The sequence below is a fragment of the Oxyura jamaicensis genome, chromosome 8, assembly GCF_011077185.1.
Source record: "Oxyura jamaicensis isolate SHBP4307 breed ruddy duck chromosome 8, BPBGC_Ojam_1.0, whole genome shotgun sequence".
NCBI lineage: Eukaryota > Metazoa > Chordata > Aves > Anseriformes > Anatidae > Oxyura > Oxyura jamaicensis.
In genome coordinates, this window is record NC_048900.1 from 3,399,279 (window position 1) to 3,415,278 (window position 16,000).

Genomic DNA, 16,000 nt, shown 5'->3' on the forward strand with positions numbered 1-16,000 from the left:
AACTGAGCTTGTTTAATATCAGATAATATTATATTACCTGTAACCTGAAAAAGATTTACTTACAACAGGCATACAGAACTGTGCGCTCTGGACATCTCAAAAGATTCAGAGCACGTAAGTGTCCCAGCAATAGCCCAATTGGCTATTCTCTTTTGATAAAACATTTGGAAGTGCTAGCATTTAAATTCACATTGGGCATATGAAACTTCTAAACATTTCTTGCACAAGTGTCTCAATAGGTACCCTGGCTCTCCTCTTTAAATTTCTTTTCCTTTCTGAGTAAGTTAAGAGTTACTTTAAATCTCTTCTTGCTCTTCATCAAACTTAGATTCTTCATCTCACTTTCAGGATTTCAGTTTGACTTTCTCCTTAATTATAAAACCATCTGCAACTTTATGTACTAGTCTTAGCACATCCAGTTTCCCTTTGCATATTTATTTTCTCTTCTCAGCTCTGCAGAGGATAACTTCAAAAACTGTTCTTTTCTTTAAAGACTCTGTTCTACACTGACGGTTCTCATTTTCTGTCACCATAAGTGTTCTTATGCCTTCTTCCAGTCCTTTCAAGATCACAGGTTAAATGTGGTTGGTTCTTTTCCAATGTGCCTTACCAAGTCAGCTTCCAACATTGTGAATTACAGCTAATCTTACTCCTTTGTGAAGACTTCCTCACTTGTACCTAGAGATAGCAAGACCACTCAGCTGTTTACTTTTTCAGAAGCCACTAATGGTCCAAGCTGGCATTGAATGTAGCCTGCAAGTCCTCCAGTAGCTAAAACTCATAAAATAACTATGAACTATTTTGTAGCATAATATTTGCAGTCATTTAAGTTTTTTACATTTCTTATAACTTCCAATACTAGCTGAATTCTCAAACTTCTTGCTTCCAAATCCTTCCCAAATTTAGACCTATATTACTCACCGGTACTGTGTAAACATGCTATTGTTCTTTTCCTGCTGAGTTCCTGCTCTGTCATTCCAGGCAGTTCATTAGTATAAAAATAGTAGAATTAAATTGATTAAGATTTCCTACTATTCTTTCTTTTGGTTATCTTGTTGGAAATGCCCCACCTACTGAGACAGAAACCTGAAAAAAAAAAAAAAAAAAAAAGATTCTGAGATACTGAAACTGAAAACTTCTATAGCAGAACAAGAAAAAGAAAGAGAGAAAGAGAAAGAAAAAAAATAATTTTAAAAAAAAGAAAATAAAAAAAAGAAAAAAAAAGAAAAGAGGATAAAAAATCCTCTTACTTGTGAAATATAATTTTCCTTTGACAATAGTTTTAAGTTCAGTGTAGGCTCTCAGTACATTACAGACTCTCAAGACTGAAAAAATATTTAGGTGTTATACTGCAGGTATTTTTGGTTACTGGTTTTCCAAAATACTGAAATATATACAAACATCAGTGAAGGGATTCGTTTCAGTTTATTATATACCTAAAATCTCAAACATACTTAAAGAGTATTGCTAAAAAAGTCCATAGTGTTGTTAAATAAGTGAACATGAAGGTTTAAAAATGCTGTAAGATACTCCCTTTGGTTGCCAGAGCATTAAACAATGAACTTCCAGTCTCACAGTAACTTACAGGAGTTGTGTAAAAAAAAATTGCAAGCTTTTACTACAGCAATTACGTCTTAATAGCTCTGAACATATGTTTTGAACATTGGTACCAAGAACAGACAGCTGTTTAATGAGGGTTTGAAAGCTGTGGAAATACCCTCATGAAAGAGGAAATGGAAATCCCACCACGCAATTACTATCTTATATATATATAAAAAATCAGAATCATGCATGAAGTCGAATGTTTTGGAATATGGAGAAATCTCCCTATATTTGATATTTAGTGGAGATCCACAGGGCCTGCTTATATCTGTTCTTTCCCAGTACAATATGAATCTCTCTGAGACATTCATCCCTTATATAGTTTCTGTTGGAATCTCTATTCAGGAAGACTGTAGTAGAACTGAAAGAAAAAAGAAAAGGAACATACATTGTCACACTACCCCATGCCGCACGTAAATGCTGCAGATAGCAGAGCAGACATGTGGAGGTACAGCTCAAAAAGTTCTCAGACTTGTTCCACTGATGACAGAATATTCTCATCTTTTTTTCCCTTAGGTCTCACCTGTGCTGGAGCAAAACTGCTTGTAGACATTCCTATTCATAATAGAAATACTGTAGTTCAGAGCTGCATAACTGCTCAGAGCTTAAACTTGGGGAGAAAGCAGAGAAAGAGAAGAAGGAAAAAAAAAAAAAAAAAAAAGAGTGAAGCACTAGCAGCAAGAGGGAACCTTTGCTCTTCCCTGTGCAGCAGGTCCTGGCAGGAGACTGCTGCTGCTGGGAAGGTGTCTTCCAGGCAGGGAGTAGGTGAGGAAGCTGCGGCTGATTTCAAAGCTGTAAAGGAAAGAGATGCTTGAGTAGACAGACTGGAATGACTTGCACATAAGCTACAACCAGCAAAGTTAAGTTTCAACAGGAGATGAAAAGAAAGATGTGTAGCTTTCCACAAGCTGTCTCTATCTACAAATGCAGCAGCAGACTTGAAGTTTGCATCCTGAATTGGGGCAAGCAGCAGAACGGCTTTCCAGCTTCAGCTCTTACTCTGTTCTCTGGCCTGCCTTCCTCAGCAGGTAGCCTGGAAGACATATTATAGCTGATTAATTGCAACCAAGTTAGGGTTTTCATGGAAATAATGGACAGCATTGGGAATCTCGCGTGTTCTGCAAAGGAATTAAAAATGCAGCAAATACTAATAGAAGACTGAAATAAAATGAAAATAAAATAAAAAAAAAAACACAGTGTAATTAATTTGGCATCCCCCGTAAATGTTAAATGAATTTACCAAAAAAAGTTTTTAAGCAGAAGAGCAAATTTTTACATTACTATTGCAAAATAGATGCGTTTACAATAATCAGCTCTTCAAGTCAGTGAGGAAAAGAATGCTACACCATGAAAGAGCCTATTCAACATCCTATATATTACGTTATGTATTTCTAATACATTTCCAGTATTGCTCAGATTATTTTCGTTGTAATTAATAATTGCTCGTTAATTCAGAGCCATTAACACCCTTATGAAAAGTTATTATTTTCATGTACTCTGTTGGTTTTATTCTAGAGACCCACAAAGTGCTAGGCCTGTTTCACAGGCCCTGTTTGGACTTCCTTCAAAAAGTCAGCAGCCAAAATTTACATCTACTATTACTTTTTGTTTCCCCATAAAATATACTGCTTTGATTTATCTTGTGGTTAAACGCACACAAGGACAGTGAGCTAAAAAAGTGAGTTTCAATGTAAAGTAAGTAATTTAAAAACGATACGAATTTTTAGAACAATTATTTTAAATATTCTCACAGATTTAAAATGCATTGACCGTATCAGCTCATGCTTTATTCTGCTCACCTATGACACTAAATCCAAAAAATAACCCTGCTGGATTTCTTGCTGAGTGTGTTCATTTTAGGGTAGTTGCTGCAATCCAAAATTAGTACTTTATTTAAGCATCAGCATTTTCTTGGAAACAAATACAAAGTTGATGGTTATTTTTAAGATTTTGCTGCATCACACATTTAGAAAATACAAATAATGGCAGCAAACATGAATGAGATGTACCTTATACAGTGTTACAGGAAACAGAAATCAGATAGAACAAGGAGATCTTCCTATCACCAATAACTAGAAATTGGACCTGCTATTGTTTATTTAAAACATAGGGAAAAGTCTGCTTCCTGTCACCATGCATGCATTTTGCACCATATACAACATGACCCTTGACTTATAGTAGACATCAGAGAACTTCTTGGCTTCCATTCAGTTGATCCGCTATAGACTGAACCTGCAGAAGGTTCAGCCAACATCCACACTTCTTTAACAGGATTTGACACATCAGAAAACAGAAAATTAGAGTTTCCTTGAATTCTAGGAGGAAAGCACTTGAGCGACAAAAGAAGAAAAGAACAGAAATGTTGTTAGGTCAGGATGCTCCTTCCTGGTGCTGAAGCAGCACCAAGCAAAACTTAGAGCTATGTAAGTACTGTACCAGGCTGAAACCTCCAGCCAGATCTTGAAAGTCAGGTGCCAAATGAGACACTGCACAGTAATAAAGCAGTAGTAATACATTAATAAAGGACAAGACTCATGATTTGCCGTGGGTTAATGTAAGTTGAAGGAATGATGCTACTTACTGGAAGATGCTCATTTTCCCGTGTAATATACAGCATCGGGGTATTCTATGCAAACGCTGGGCAGAGCAGCAAGCAGGCGGTGTTTCTAAAAGGTGTGAACAGGAACCAGAGCTTTTCACACGTTGTTGACATAAGGGAAAGATTCTGTAATTTCTTATAATTTATTCTGAATTTTCTTCCTAAATCCCTCCAGTTAGCCATTTTGGTCATAGAGGACTCTTTAAGATTCCCACCTCTCAGAAAGCATCATTTTTCCCACTTGATCTTCAAATATGTCCTCCTAGCATACTGATACAGAGCACGGGGGCTAAAAAGAACTCCTGAATCATCAAATACACAATAGAACAGGAGCTGATAAATTCAGTGCATTCTGAAATGGGAGGAAGATCTCAAAAATAATTGCTCTGTAATTCATTTCGCTTTTTTATTATTATTTTTAAAGTCAGTGCCATATTAAAGGCAATTGATTTGTTGGCTCTCTGCTAGCCCAAGGGAAAGCTATTCAAGCATACAGTTGTTCTAATAGCCTGGTTCTTCACATTTCCAACCTCACAGCCAGTGAATACGGACCTGCTTCTCTGAAGACTTTCTGTACAATGCCCTCTTTCTTCCACTATGCCTTCTGTCTACAGATGATTACCTCTTTTCGAGCCTCTCCTGAAGTAACATTGATAAGCTTCCTTCTGGTATCCTTGACACTATTTCAGCTTGGCTATGCCCACTGTCTCAGTTTCACTCCCAAGGAGGTGACTTGTTCTATTCCTTTCAACCTCATTTTCTCCGCTTCAGTCGTACTCCTCAGCACTACTTCTCTTCCAGCTGCTAGTCGATGCTCTTATTTGTAATACAGGTTTGTGATCGTGTAGGGATTAAAATTCTGTAATTATATTAAGCTTTTCATTTGAACTTGCTAGTCCTTTCTGCAGGTTCCCCTGAAGTTCCTCAAAATCCTCCCGACCAGTGACTAACCTCAAAGCTTTTCTGGCATTTCCAAATTAATGTCGCTGTCCATACCCTTAACTGTGTACCGAACCCTGCAGGAACAGTGTATCTCACGGCTACCTTCTGCCATGATAAATTCCTACATCAGCAGTCATTTAGTGCCTGTGTTTTGTGACAGACCCCTGTCTGTAGCAGATGAACTCAAATATAGCACAGTCTCAGTGCTGGCCCCCTCACGGCGTGAGCAAAAAGCACTAATGAAAAAGCCTAGAGGCTGGCTTCACTGCAGACACAAAGTTATTTGGTTGCCTGGATGTTACTTACTTTCAAATGCTCAGACTTTCTTTAAACTCAGTATCAAATAAGACCTCCCCAGATTTCCAAAGCTTAAGGGCATTTTTGTTTATGAGTTTTGCTTTTTTAATAACTCTGACATTGTTATAAGGAATACCTAAGCTTATATTGCCTCCTTGTATTCTTAAATACCAATTAGAGGTGGAGTAAGAGCTTTGCTGGGCCTTACAATTTTATTAAGAATTATATGAGTATATTCTTGTCTGAATTTCACTTCTAATAAAAATATAAATGGATGAATTACACTTATTAGCTAATTAAAATGACTATAAATTAATAAAAAAATCATTTTGTTCTAAAAATTGAGATTAAGACAATCAACATATGAAAAATAAAATATCTGCATATAAAGGTAACTTTATGGGTGTCTTCCAATAACTAGCCCAGCTATTTACTTGTACAACATTCATATTTGGCAGTGCTCCATCCTTAAAAAAAATGAGCAAACAAATTTATAAGTGGATCAGGGAGGAATTTTTCCCCTCCAGTTTTCTGGACCACATAAAGATGTTTGCTTCCTGTAACTGCACGGATGTGGTGCGTTAACTTATCTGCTTCCATATTTACTAACACATTTGAGCAGAAGAATCTGAATGTACATTTAAAATAAACAGATATGCATAAGTAATGTTACATCAATGATGCACAACCTATTTCTCACAGTTTTATCTGTGCAGATAATCTCAAAGCCATTTTACATCTGCAATTTTCTTTCTTGCCCATACCCTTGAATATAAACCTGCTTCCTAAACTATTCAATTTGTTGTCAGTGTTAAAAAACAACAGCTAAATAACTATATCAGTGGAAACCCTGTTCCCTCTCTCATTCCATTTGAGGGATTCTGACCCTGTTTTTGCTGGTACCTGTGAAAATCTAGAGGTGTTTTAGACCAGATGACTTGCACGGCTTCATCCTGTTCAGCTGCAGCAGCACAAGATCTCTTTGGACCATAGTGCCATCTAGCTTCTCTTCTCCTGACCTCAGTAATTCTATGCTGGACACTATCAACAGATGTAACAAAAGGAAGAGTCCCAGGGAGCCACTGTTAATGTAGATGTCAAGATACCCTTGACTATTTATCTAGACATATAGCTGAATAAGGGGACGAAATTACTCACTGGCCTCTCAAGGAACTCCTCTCTGATCATCCATTCAAACCTGGGAGACTAAAATACGGGTTTGCCTTTGGAACAGACTAACACTTTCCCTCCAAAATGAAAAATCAAGGTCCATACCGATGCTCTAGGCAACCTACCTGTGCCTCAGCTGAAGCTCTGGCACCATACCAATACTAATACAAACTTCACAGGACATCAAGGGCAGCATGGCTAAATCCTCTCACATTGCTGAAGGCAGTTCTAAAACACTCCCTGCTCCCAAAGGTGCAATATTTGAAAAGATTTGGAAGATCCCCTGATGTGTCAAGAAAGGAAAAAATAAATGGACAAGGACACTTTTCATTCATATGAGGGGTTTTTTTTTGTGCCTCTTTTTTTTTAGTAACAAAGGCTCTTTTACAAGAATAACAGAGCAGACATGAAATGATCCACCACAACTCGTAACAAGCTGTGTGAAATAGGAACCCTTTTCAGGTAATGGATTTCCCTGTATTCATCTGGAATCTGAGACGCACTCAAAGCTGCCTGGGTTTCATTTGCCTTGGCAATATGAGCAGGACACACCTACACACAAGCAGACAGCAACAAACCCAGTCCCCTTAACAAAGGACATAGCAGAACAGCAGATGAAATCTCCAGGTCTGGCTCATGCCCTCAGCAGCATGGTGAGCTGGGAATACACAAGATCCACCCTTGCTCTTGATCCTTGTTCCTAACTCACTGCTGTGCTCTTTACTACTAGGAGGGATATCTCCTGCTGTGTCTCCCACCTGGTTCAATTCATCCACGCCGGATCACTACATGGACTTGTGCTGCCAATGCCCAGCAGCAGTGGGCAGTGAAACAGCCAAGTCTTCCAATCGTTACTTCAGGTTCACTGGCAAGATAAAGATTTTCCATTAAATTCTACTGATCAAACAAACTTCTTAAATGATTGGGGTAAACTAAGGCCTTTAGCCCTAAATAATGGACAAACTGAGATTCCATTGCCCTGTCTTCCTTTTCACATAACTTCACTTGAAGTCTGTGAAGATATGAGGATAAATGTGCTACTCGGTGTGTAGTCACATAAACGAGCACGTTTTAAAGGGATGCAGAATTGGGACCCTTTGCAACCGGCTTCTGTGAGGCAGAAAGCAGTCCCTTCCCTCCTGTACATGGGCTGGCTGGCCTGAAGGCTTAGCAGCCTTGTTCCCGAGCTGCACACAGACAGCCGCCCTCACTGCTGACAGCATCCACTAGCACCAGGAGCCCTTGCTGAGTATCTAAAGGCAACCCTGCAGTCACTGGAAGTGGCAACGGACACCCTTGGCAAGAGTTTGCTCGTAGACTGAATAAAAGCATTCACGTAATAGGGATGTATGTCAGCCTAGGGATGGCTGGCACAGAAAATCTACATTCATGCTCGAAACCAAACATTGTGTAAAAATATTACCAAAAATGTATTACAACAAGTTACCAACATTTTTTGTTTTGAAATCAATAAAAAGTAGTATTTCAACATGGTACTGTGTAAGTGACGAGAACAGAAAGCAAAACAACACTGCAGTATTTCTACAGAGACCTCATACAGAAATTAAAAACTGTTTGTGCCATCCAATCCTGAGTATGGTGATCATAATAATTTTCAAATTACAGATAAAATTAACGTATAATCAGCTGTTTTATTCATTACCTTAACATAATTTTTACAGTGTCAGATATTAGAAAATGAGGTAACAGTTACAAGACCCTTAGGTTTACATGCAATGTGCTTTTATTTTTAACTCCTGTTTTATCTTCCCTTTGCTCACAGAATTACATTACAAAGATTCCTCAGAAGGCTTTCACATTTGGGAAGGTAACTGCTTTACGTGTTTGTATACGAATGAGAGATTCTGTTTTGTTTTGAATTAAATAAACAATTGTCTCCCAAGTCTAAAAGGAAATAGACCAACGATGGTAACAAAATCCGAAGATACCAGATAATGACTTAGAACTGATTCTCAGAATTCTGCCCTTACATTCCACAGAAATCCGACCACTCCATGGAATTACGTCTTTTATTCCCTGGCCAGTCTCCCTCCACCTGCACCAGCTGCTGAGCACAGCCTAGTTAAGCGTGGGTCTCAGCGCCCTCCTGGCTCTGGTTTCCTGAGCAGCCTCTGGGCATCAGAGGTTACGGCTCTGCCCCAGGAGACGCGCTCTGAACATGGGGCGCTACCTGCATTGTATGCAGACGGGTATGGCCTTGTCTGACACACGGGCACATGCTGCCCAACAAGCTTTTAAGTGATTTCGTGGATCTCTGAGTAACAGCTGTGGTCTTCTGTATTCTTAAATTCCCAAACTCAGCCAAAGGGATACTTGGCAAGGGATAAGAAGTTTCTACAAATTTTGTTTATATCAAATGAAGCAAAAAGGTAGTTCAAAAGGCTATATATATATATATAAATATATGCACGCACATATATACATGTAAGTATATAATTTTCCTTGAATGATAATAATTCAGAAATAAATTACCTCTCCATCAAAAATCTCAGAATGTATTTGTGTTTGGGTCAAGACCAAGCATGGGACGCTCCCACCTCAATGACACATCTTTAAGCACAGTGTGCCTACATCGCAGAAGGGACTATAATTATAATCTTGACATTACCATAACGACCGTGGTTGCTATCAGGTGACAGGTATAATATAGATAATCAGTAGACAGTACAATAGCAATATTTAATGATGCATGAGATAGAAAAAAAATCATGCCTTTAATTCAGCTCAGATCCATCACTTGTTATATTTGAGTGTGGATTGCCGAATCCTGTTAGTATGTACATAACAGTTACAATAAACAGCAAAAAGCCAAGCAAGGTATCTACTGCAGAATCCAGAGAGTTTACATTTACTCATCATATACAACAAATATTTTTTGTGATCTGCTTTATCTCTTTTATTTTAACATGATAGGTAGTTCTACTGTCTTGTTTTAATACCATACACACACAAAAAAGCTGATTGTCACAGCAAGACTTATGAAAAGCGCCTTTGCCTTGAAGTCAAACAAGCAGAAGTGAGGCTGTGCTTTTGTTTTCCCAGGTTGCAGTCTATCAGCCATATTTAATCAGCCTGAGAGAAATAATGCCACAACTGGGAAAAAAAAAAAAAAAAAGACCTACAGTAAAAGAAGACGTTCTGTTGAATGAAGCAGGCACAATTATGCTCACTGGAAGAGCTAATGTGGCTGCAAATTCCAAATTCTGCAAGATTTTACCACTACCTTTATAAAAAATGATTAACTGAATGAGAAATGTGTATGGAAAAGAAGACTCCTGCAGTGAAGCTATCCCAACATGCATAGATAGCAAGGGATGAAATGCAACAGAAGACAAAGGAGTAATAGCTTTAAGGTAAATATGTAATATCTTAACAGTATTTCTTGACATTACCTCTGCTCAAACCCTGCTGCTCCTGTCTCCACAGCTACAATGCAGCCATTTCTCTAGGTCTTGGAATGAAAAATATGAAGTTTATAAGGAATCACAGAAAAAGTGTTTATGAAATGATATAAAAGTCAGTGTCAGAAGCTCCAGGGTGAGAGGAAAGCAGCTGTTCCAGCACTGAGGTACCCTGAGGTAAGGCAGACAAAGGGGACAGAATCAAAGAGGACATCACTGCAACACTCAGTGGAATAAACAGGAAACAAAGTCTGTGCAATGCTTTTCAAAACTCTGGCTATTGCTTGATTCACCAGATTTGTCTCTCAAATTCTTATATTTAAAAATAGTTTTCTTCTGTTGCTAATGCTCACTTCGTTGCCTTCAGACTGACATTGCACCTCCACCACATCGTCAGCTTCAGAAATGATCAGGATGGCTGAAGATCTTGCCTGATGCATATCTGCATTTTTCATCCTGCACTGAGAATGTCACAGGACAGGTGAAGACTCCAGACAGCCTGAAGAGAGCTATTAAGAAATTTCCATCTGAGATGTTAGCTTCATAAAGCTCTGAATAAAAAAATAAGGTACTGAAGAAATTTCTTCCAGGCATAGTAGTTCCTTCCGTGTCTCCCTCAGACTACTACACTTAGCTTCCCTCACTCAGCTGCTCTCTCAACCCTCGGGAAGAAAGGGAACGGGTCAGAGAGGCTAAGTCCTGCTGCAGTAATTGAAATTTGGCCTTACTGAGAAGCCCAAGTTGCAGAGGTATTTTTCACAAATATTAATACTTTCCCTAACAGCACCAGCATGTCCACTCTGAAAATGGCAAATGCAACAGCCTCCTGCAGTACGGCCCTACGACCAGCAGCTGCTTCACCTTGTCAGACTGCTCCCGAACGCAAGGCATCTTTGGTCTAAGTGAAGCTTTTCAATAACAGCGGCTCCGTCTTTGTTCTTTGTACCTTGGCCTTTGAACTACAGAAGCTAGTTAGTGAGAATAATAATTATTCTTTCTTTTTTTGTGTTTCTTTTTTAATTGATAATAAATATGGGTTGCATCTGCTGTCACTTCTAAAGAAGGAGAAAACGTTTGAAGCAGACAGAGGTTGATCCCACAAAAGTAGAGAAAAAATGTGTTTAGAGAATACTGTAAAATGCGGGCAGAGGCACACTTTTGTTATTCGTTATTTTAACCCTTTGTCCCACAGAGGCAACAGATCAGCATACTGAAGCCTACGGTGCCATACAGCTCCCCTGTGGGAGCTGCAGCTTGCCCTCCTTCAGAATGCTTCTCAAAAGCTCAGCTGTAATGAGTTAATCACAATGAATGTTAACAATGAATGTTTTTCTCCAGCCTTCAAACTATTTGTAACTTTTTTCTGTATCACGTTAGTTTTTTATATATATAGCCGTAATCAAATGTGAGTATCTGTAATATAGACAGCATTTATCCACTACTCTACGTAGGAAAAAACACACCTTCAACTGCTTCTTAGCCTTCAGTAGAAACTTAAGTATGTGGGACTTCTCCCTCAGTTTTTTTAGTTGTAGTTTACATTTGTCTCCCCAGACTTACACTGCTCAAGGAGTCATTCCTTGATCAGCAGGATCAAGTACTCTGCCCTTAGCGAAAGAAATTACAGAAAATAGGGAAGAAAGAGTGAAAAAGAGAAAAAGAGAGAAAGGAGACTATTACCCTGGTAAAATGATGACAGTGCATGGGAAGGATTGACATAAAAGCGCAAAAAAAGGTAGCTTTCTTAGAAGTTAAACAGTCACGAGAAAAGCTATTTTCGCTGCCGTTTGGGAAAGGGACTTCTGAATTTAAAGAATACTGCAATAATCTAGTTATGTGATTTAAGACGAAATGGAAAGCTAAAGTATATGTTGTCACTTTTTCTTTAATGAAATGCTACACTTAAACGTCTTCATTTGAAAATAATCTGTATGTGGGTTTTTTTAAAAATAGCATCAATTTGGTAGTTAGAAAAAAAGGTTCACAGTGTGCTTATGGCTGACTGAATCCAGAGGTAAGCTCTTCTTCCTGCTTGTAAGTCCAGTAATGCTGATGAATGTGGTCTCCATAAGAACGCTGATGCAATTCATACTGGTAGTCTTTTTTGATGCTAGAGATTAATCAAAATCTGCTGGTGTGTGGAATACTTTGTTAAAAGAAGAAATTGGGAATGCATTTATGCAGTCTTACGTGTTAAGAAAAGTATAGAATTCTGTTTCCTCACCCGTATAAGGAAACAAATAATTTTATAGGGTTTATTTCATCATAATCCCAGGCCTCTTTTGGCTTTTTGACCTTTTTCTCTGTACTATTTCTAAGGATCACACTGTTAGTGCCCTCTTCCTGCCATCTCTATCTCCTCTTGTCATATCTTCCCAGCCTCACTCTGTTCATGGCACCTTTGTCTAGGACAACAATTGTCCAGTCTGGGGAGGTCCATGTTATTGTAGCTACCTGATTCCACAGAAGAGCTCAACGCTTTTTACAACTACCTTAAAGATAACTTCAAATGATTTGATCCAAACTGTAACTTCACAAACAGCCTCTGCAAGCTTTTTCACAAATAGCCATATCTGTTAACACCTGCCTTGGGGTGTTGCTCTGAAGCATCACAATTTTACCTGCAAAGAGCTGGTCCCACAGGGAAAGGCTATATTTCTGCATAGGCAAATCACAAATGGAGTGGCTAAATTACAGGCAAATTTACTTTGGTTGTAATACCAAATGGCTGTTTCATGCCACACCAATGCAAACTGACCGCAATTCACCCAGCCTGTTGCTGACTGCTAGCTGCTCGTTTCCAGAAGCCCTGAGGAAATAGCAAAGGAATAGGCACCTGCTGCACATGAATAACGGGATGGATTTGCACTACCCTCTGAGAAATTCAACACTTTGGTGAACTCACACCCACCGTTCAATATTCCCGAAGCTGACCAGTCATTCTAGGAGGGGAAGCTTTAGGCCATGCTCAACCTGCTGGCACCATGCCAGATCCAAAGAGAACTTTGCTTCATTTACATCTTCATTTACAGCTTTTGAAAGATTGTTTGTCTGAAACATTTTAAAGAACGATTTATAAAAGTACAAATATGCCTTGCACCTGCAAATTTTAATGGACAATTGGCAACGTATGCTTTGCACCTGGCAATTAGTACTGTGAACATGACAGAAATTCATAGTGACGAAAAGTCTCCATTAAACTAGCAGTGGACACATTTGAATTAGCTGTAAAAAGAGAAGCAGAAATGCTAAAAAATGAGACTCCGATCAATTTTCTCATACAAGAAGCAGTAACACAGAGTCAGGAAAAGTTGAGTTAAGCTGAGCTTCCACTGTGATTTACCACAGAGTATTTATAACGTGGAAATACAAAGAATATCGCTGCAGAACAAGGCATACAGGACTTTTCTGAGCAGTAATTTCAATTTTGTAAAATTAAATTTAAATTAAATTTAAATTCTTAATTTAAATATTTAATTAAAATTAAAAATATTTTTATTTTAAATTCTTAAATTCTTTAAAATTTAAATATTTTTTTTAATTAGAGAAATTTAAAATCATTTTCTGTGTAATGCTATTTAGGTCACCTGAGTGTATTAAAACAGTCAAAGATTTACAGTCGGATGTAATTACATCAAACTTTCCAAGGGATTTCCAGCTGTTCTCTGGAATTAATGCATAGCGTAAGGATAGCTGAATGACGTTTTGCACTATAGCATTTTTTATACATACTTGCATTTAAAACATTGTCTATATAAAATACAGGCATTTCAGATTTAACTTGCATGCTATTTGACAAGGGAGAAACCCAGAAGTTCATTTTCTGACGTTTGGATATTGTTTTCTGAAACAGGTTATTGCTTGAATTGCAGACTGCCATGCTCCACAGTCAAAAACAGAGGGGATGTTGTCTAATTTATTATTTTAATGCTTGTTCCTTTGTGTATGGGCCGAGTACTGAGCTTTGCCAAGTGTCTGCAGCTATGGTGGGAAGTGGTCGTACTCATCCTTTCGTGGGTTCCAGCCTAAGGATTACCTCATAGTAGAACGGCGTCTTAGCCCTGGGTGGCCCTTGGTTTAGCTTTGTTTTGGCAGTGATGCAGAATATGTTCCAGAATTGGTATAGATGTGGTTGGAACAGCTCTCCTTTGTCTCCATTTGCTGCGCAAAGCTAGCAAAAGTACAGTCACTTTGATTACGATGTGAGATTACAAGACAGTACTTTCCAAGACAGATGCACAGTGGTGATAAAATAAACCTTGCCAACTTTTTATGACCATGATTCCTTGCTAGCCCTCCCGATCTTTCCAGTGCTGTCACACAGGTGGCATGCTGCCTCTGAGATGGAGTTAGAAACTCCGTAAGCCTCAGATTCTAGGAAACTCCTCTTGCTTTTCTGCAGGTCCTTGTAAGTGACTAAAACTGTTTTCAAGATGTGGACACATTATCACAACATCAAGGTATTTTATTTTTTCTCCTTTTGAGGCCGTAGCTCCTTGGCTTTGTCAAATCCCATCCTCAAGAAGAATATTTTCTGTGATGACGGCAACTTCTTTATTTTGAAAAATAGAAGATTAGTAGGGGGATTTTTATATATATCAGTGTATCATAGACGTTGAATGGGTCTAAGAGTCAGGAAAAAATGAAATTCTTCCTTTAAAAGAAACTTCTGTTGAAACCTAAGCCACATCACGTAAGGTAGGTGCGGAGCACTTCACTTAGGCCAAGCAGCCTTTTATACCACTGTGCTTGTTTCCTCTGTATTGTCTTAGCATTCAAATATTCTCCTAAGAACTGCCAAACTCACATAAATCGTTGCCATCAAATGCAGAAACCTCTTTTTGTGAATAACTCTCCTTTGTTCCCCGTGTCCATTCACCCTCTCAAGACAGCACATCTGAGGTGTTTCTGCTCTGATTGTTTTAATGAGCCGCGGCCACGGATTCAAAACAGAACTCCCCCTTCCAGCCTTTTGTGCCAGAAGGCAAACAGTGCCAAGTAACATCACCATGAGAACAACGGCAGCGTGGAAACGGGGAAGGAGGTGGTCAAGCACAGGGAAGGAACCACCGGTGCTTCAGGTCTGTTCCTGCGAGGAACGAGGCTGCAGCGCTCACCACCACAGTTCCATTTCCCTCAGAACCCTCCGTGGGAGGAGTTGTCGCCTTTCCAAACGCCACAGAAAATCTGTCATTTTATATTTAGCAGAAGCTGTGAAATCCCACTTCAACGATAATGAATTTAATAGAAACACAACAAATTGGTAACTGAACAGATGATAAGGCTAGAAGGACAGCACGAGTCTCCATATTGCGTTATATTTTACTGAGTGCATTACCACAGGCAGAGGCCTTTGTCAAAACAGGCCTTATATAAAGAGCTTTTTTAAAAAATCCCAACCAGATTACTAAAAAGGTGCCTATGTTTTTAACAATTTCCACAGATAGCATCATCTTGAAGTTTGCCAAAGAAAAGGTCAAGGAGCGTCCCGCACTGAGATGGTAAAGTTGGGGGAAAAGGGAACCATTCCTGAGGGATTTTTGTTTTTTTGGGGGGTAAGAAACATTTGCCAGTTCTTCACAAATGAACCTTGTGTTCAGGGAGCTCACTGAAAGCAATTATTTCAAACACTCGAGGAATCACGCTGATTTTATAAAAACAAACTTGCAGCGAGTCTCAGGAAAAAGAGATGGAGGCGCCTGCCTTACCCTGAAACCGTCAGAGCTCCGAAGCGGTTAACGCCCGCTGCCATATTTACCAGTCACGGCAGATTTCCAAACCCGCCGCGTGGGGCCGGGACGGCGGCCTGAGGGGCGGCGAAGGGCGGGAGACCGCCGCCCGGCCTCGCCTCACGGCTCTGCCCGGGGGCATCGAGGGGCGAGCGGGGCCAACGGGGCGCAGCGCGGCGCTGCGAAAGGCCGGAGCGGGGCCGCCCGGGCTCTCGGACGCGAGGCGGCGCCTGAGGGGG

At 39.4% G+C, this 16,000-nt stretch overlaps 2 protein-coding genes and 1 long non-coding RNA gene across 3 annotated transcripts in view; 1 reads left to right on the forward strand and 2 right to left on the reverse strand.

Moving 5' to 3' along the window:
* The window catches only part of VCAM1 (vascular cell adhesion molecule 1), a 25,604-nt gene extending 24,531 nt beyond the window's left edge, over positions 1-1,073 (reverse strand). Inside the window, exon 1 of the mRNA XM_035333192.1 lies at positions 922-1,073. The gene's annotated coding sequence lies outside the window, so the exon portion shown is untranslated. The remainder of the gene's footprint in view (positions 1-921) is intronic.
* The window catches only part of LOC118170711, an 18,824-nt gene extending 3,941 nt beyond the window's left edge, over positions 1-14,883 (forward strand). Inside the window, exons 2-3 of the long non-coding RNA XR_004752846.1 lie at positions 14,014-14,018; positions 14,755-14,883. This is a non-coding gene — a long non-coding RNA (uncharacterized LOC118170711). The remainder of the gene's footprint in view (positions 1-14,013; positions 14,019-14,754) is intronic.
* Positions 14,884-15,786: 903 nt separating this feature from the next.
* Positions 15,787-16,000, reverse strand: part of GPR88 (G protein-coupled receptor 88) — a 3,054-nt gene continuing 2,840 nt past the window's right edge. Inside the window, exon 2 of the mRNA XM_035333358.1 lies at positions 15,787-15,991. Coding sequence (XP_035189249.1) covers positions 15,787-15,991 — 205 coding nt within the window. The remainder of the gene's footprint in view (positions 15,992-16,000) is intronic.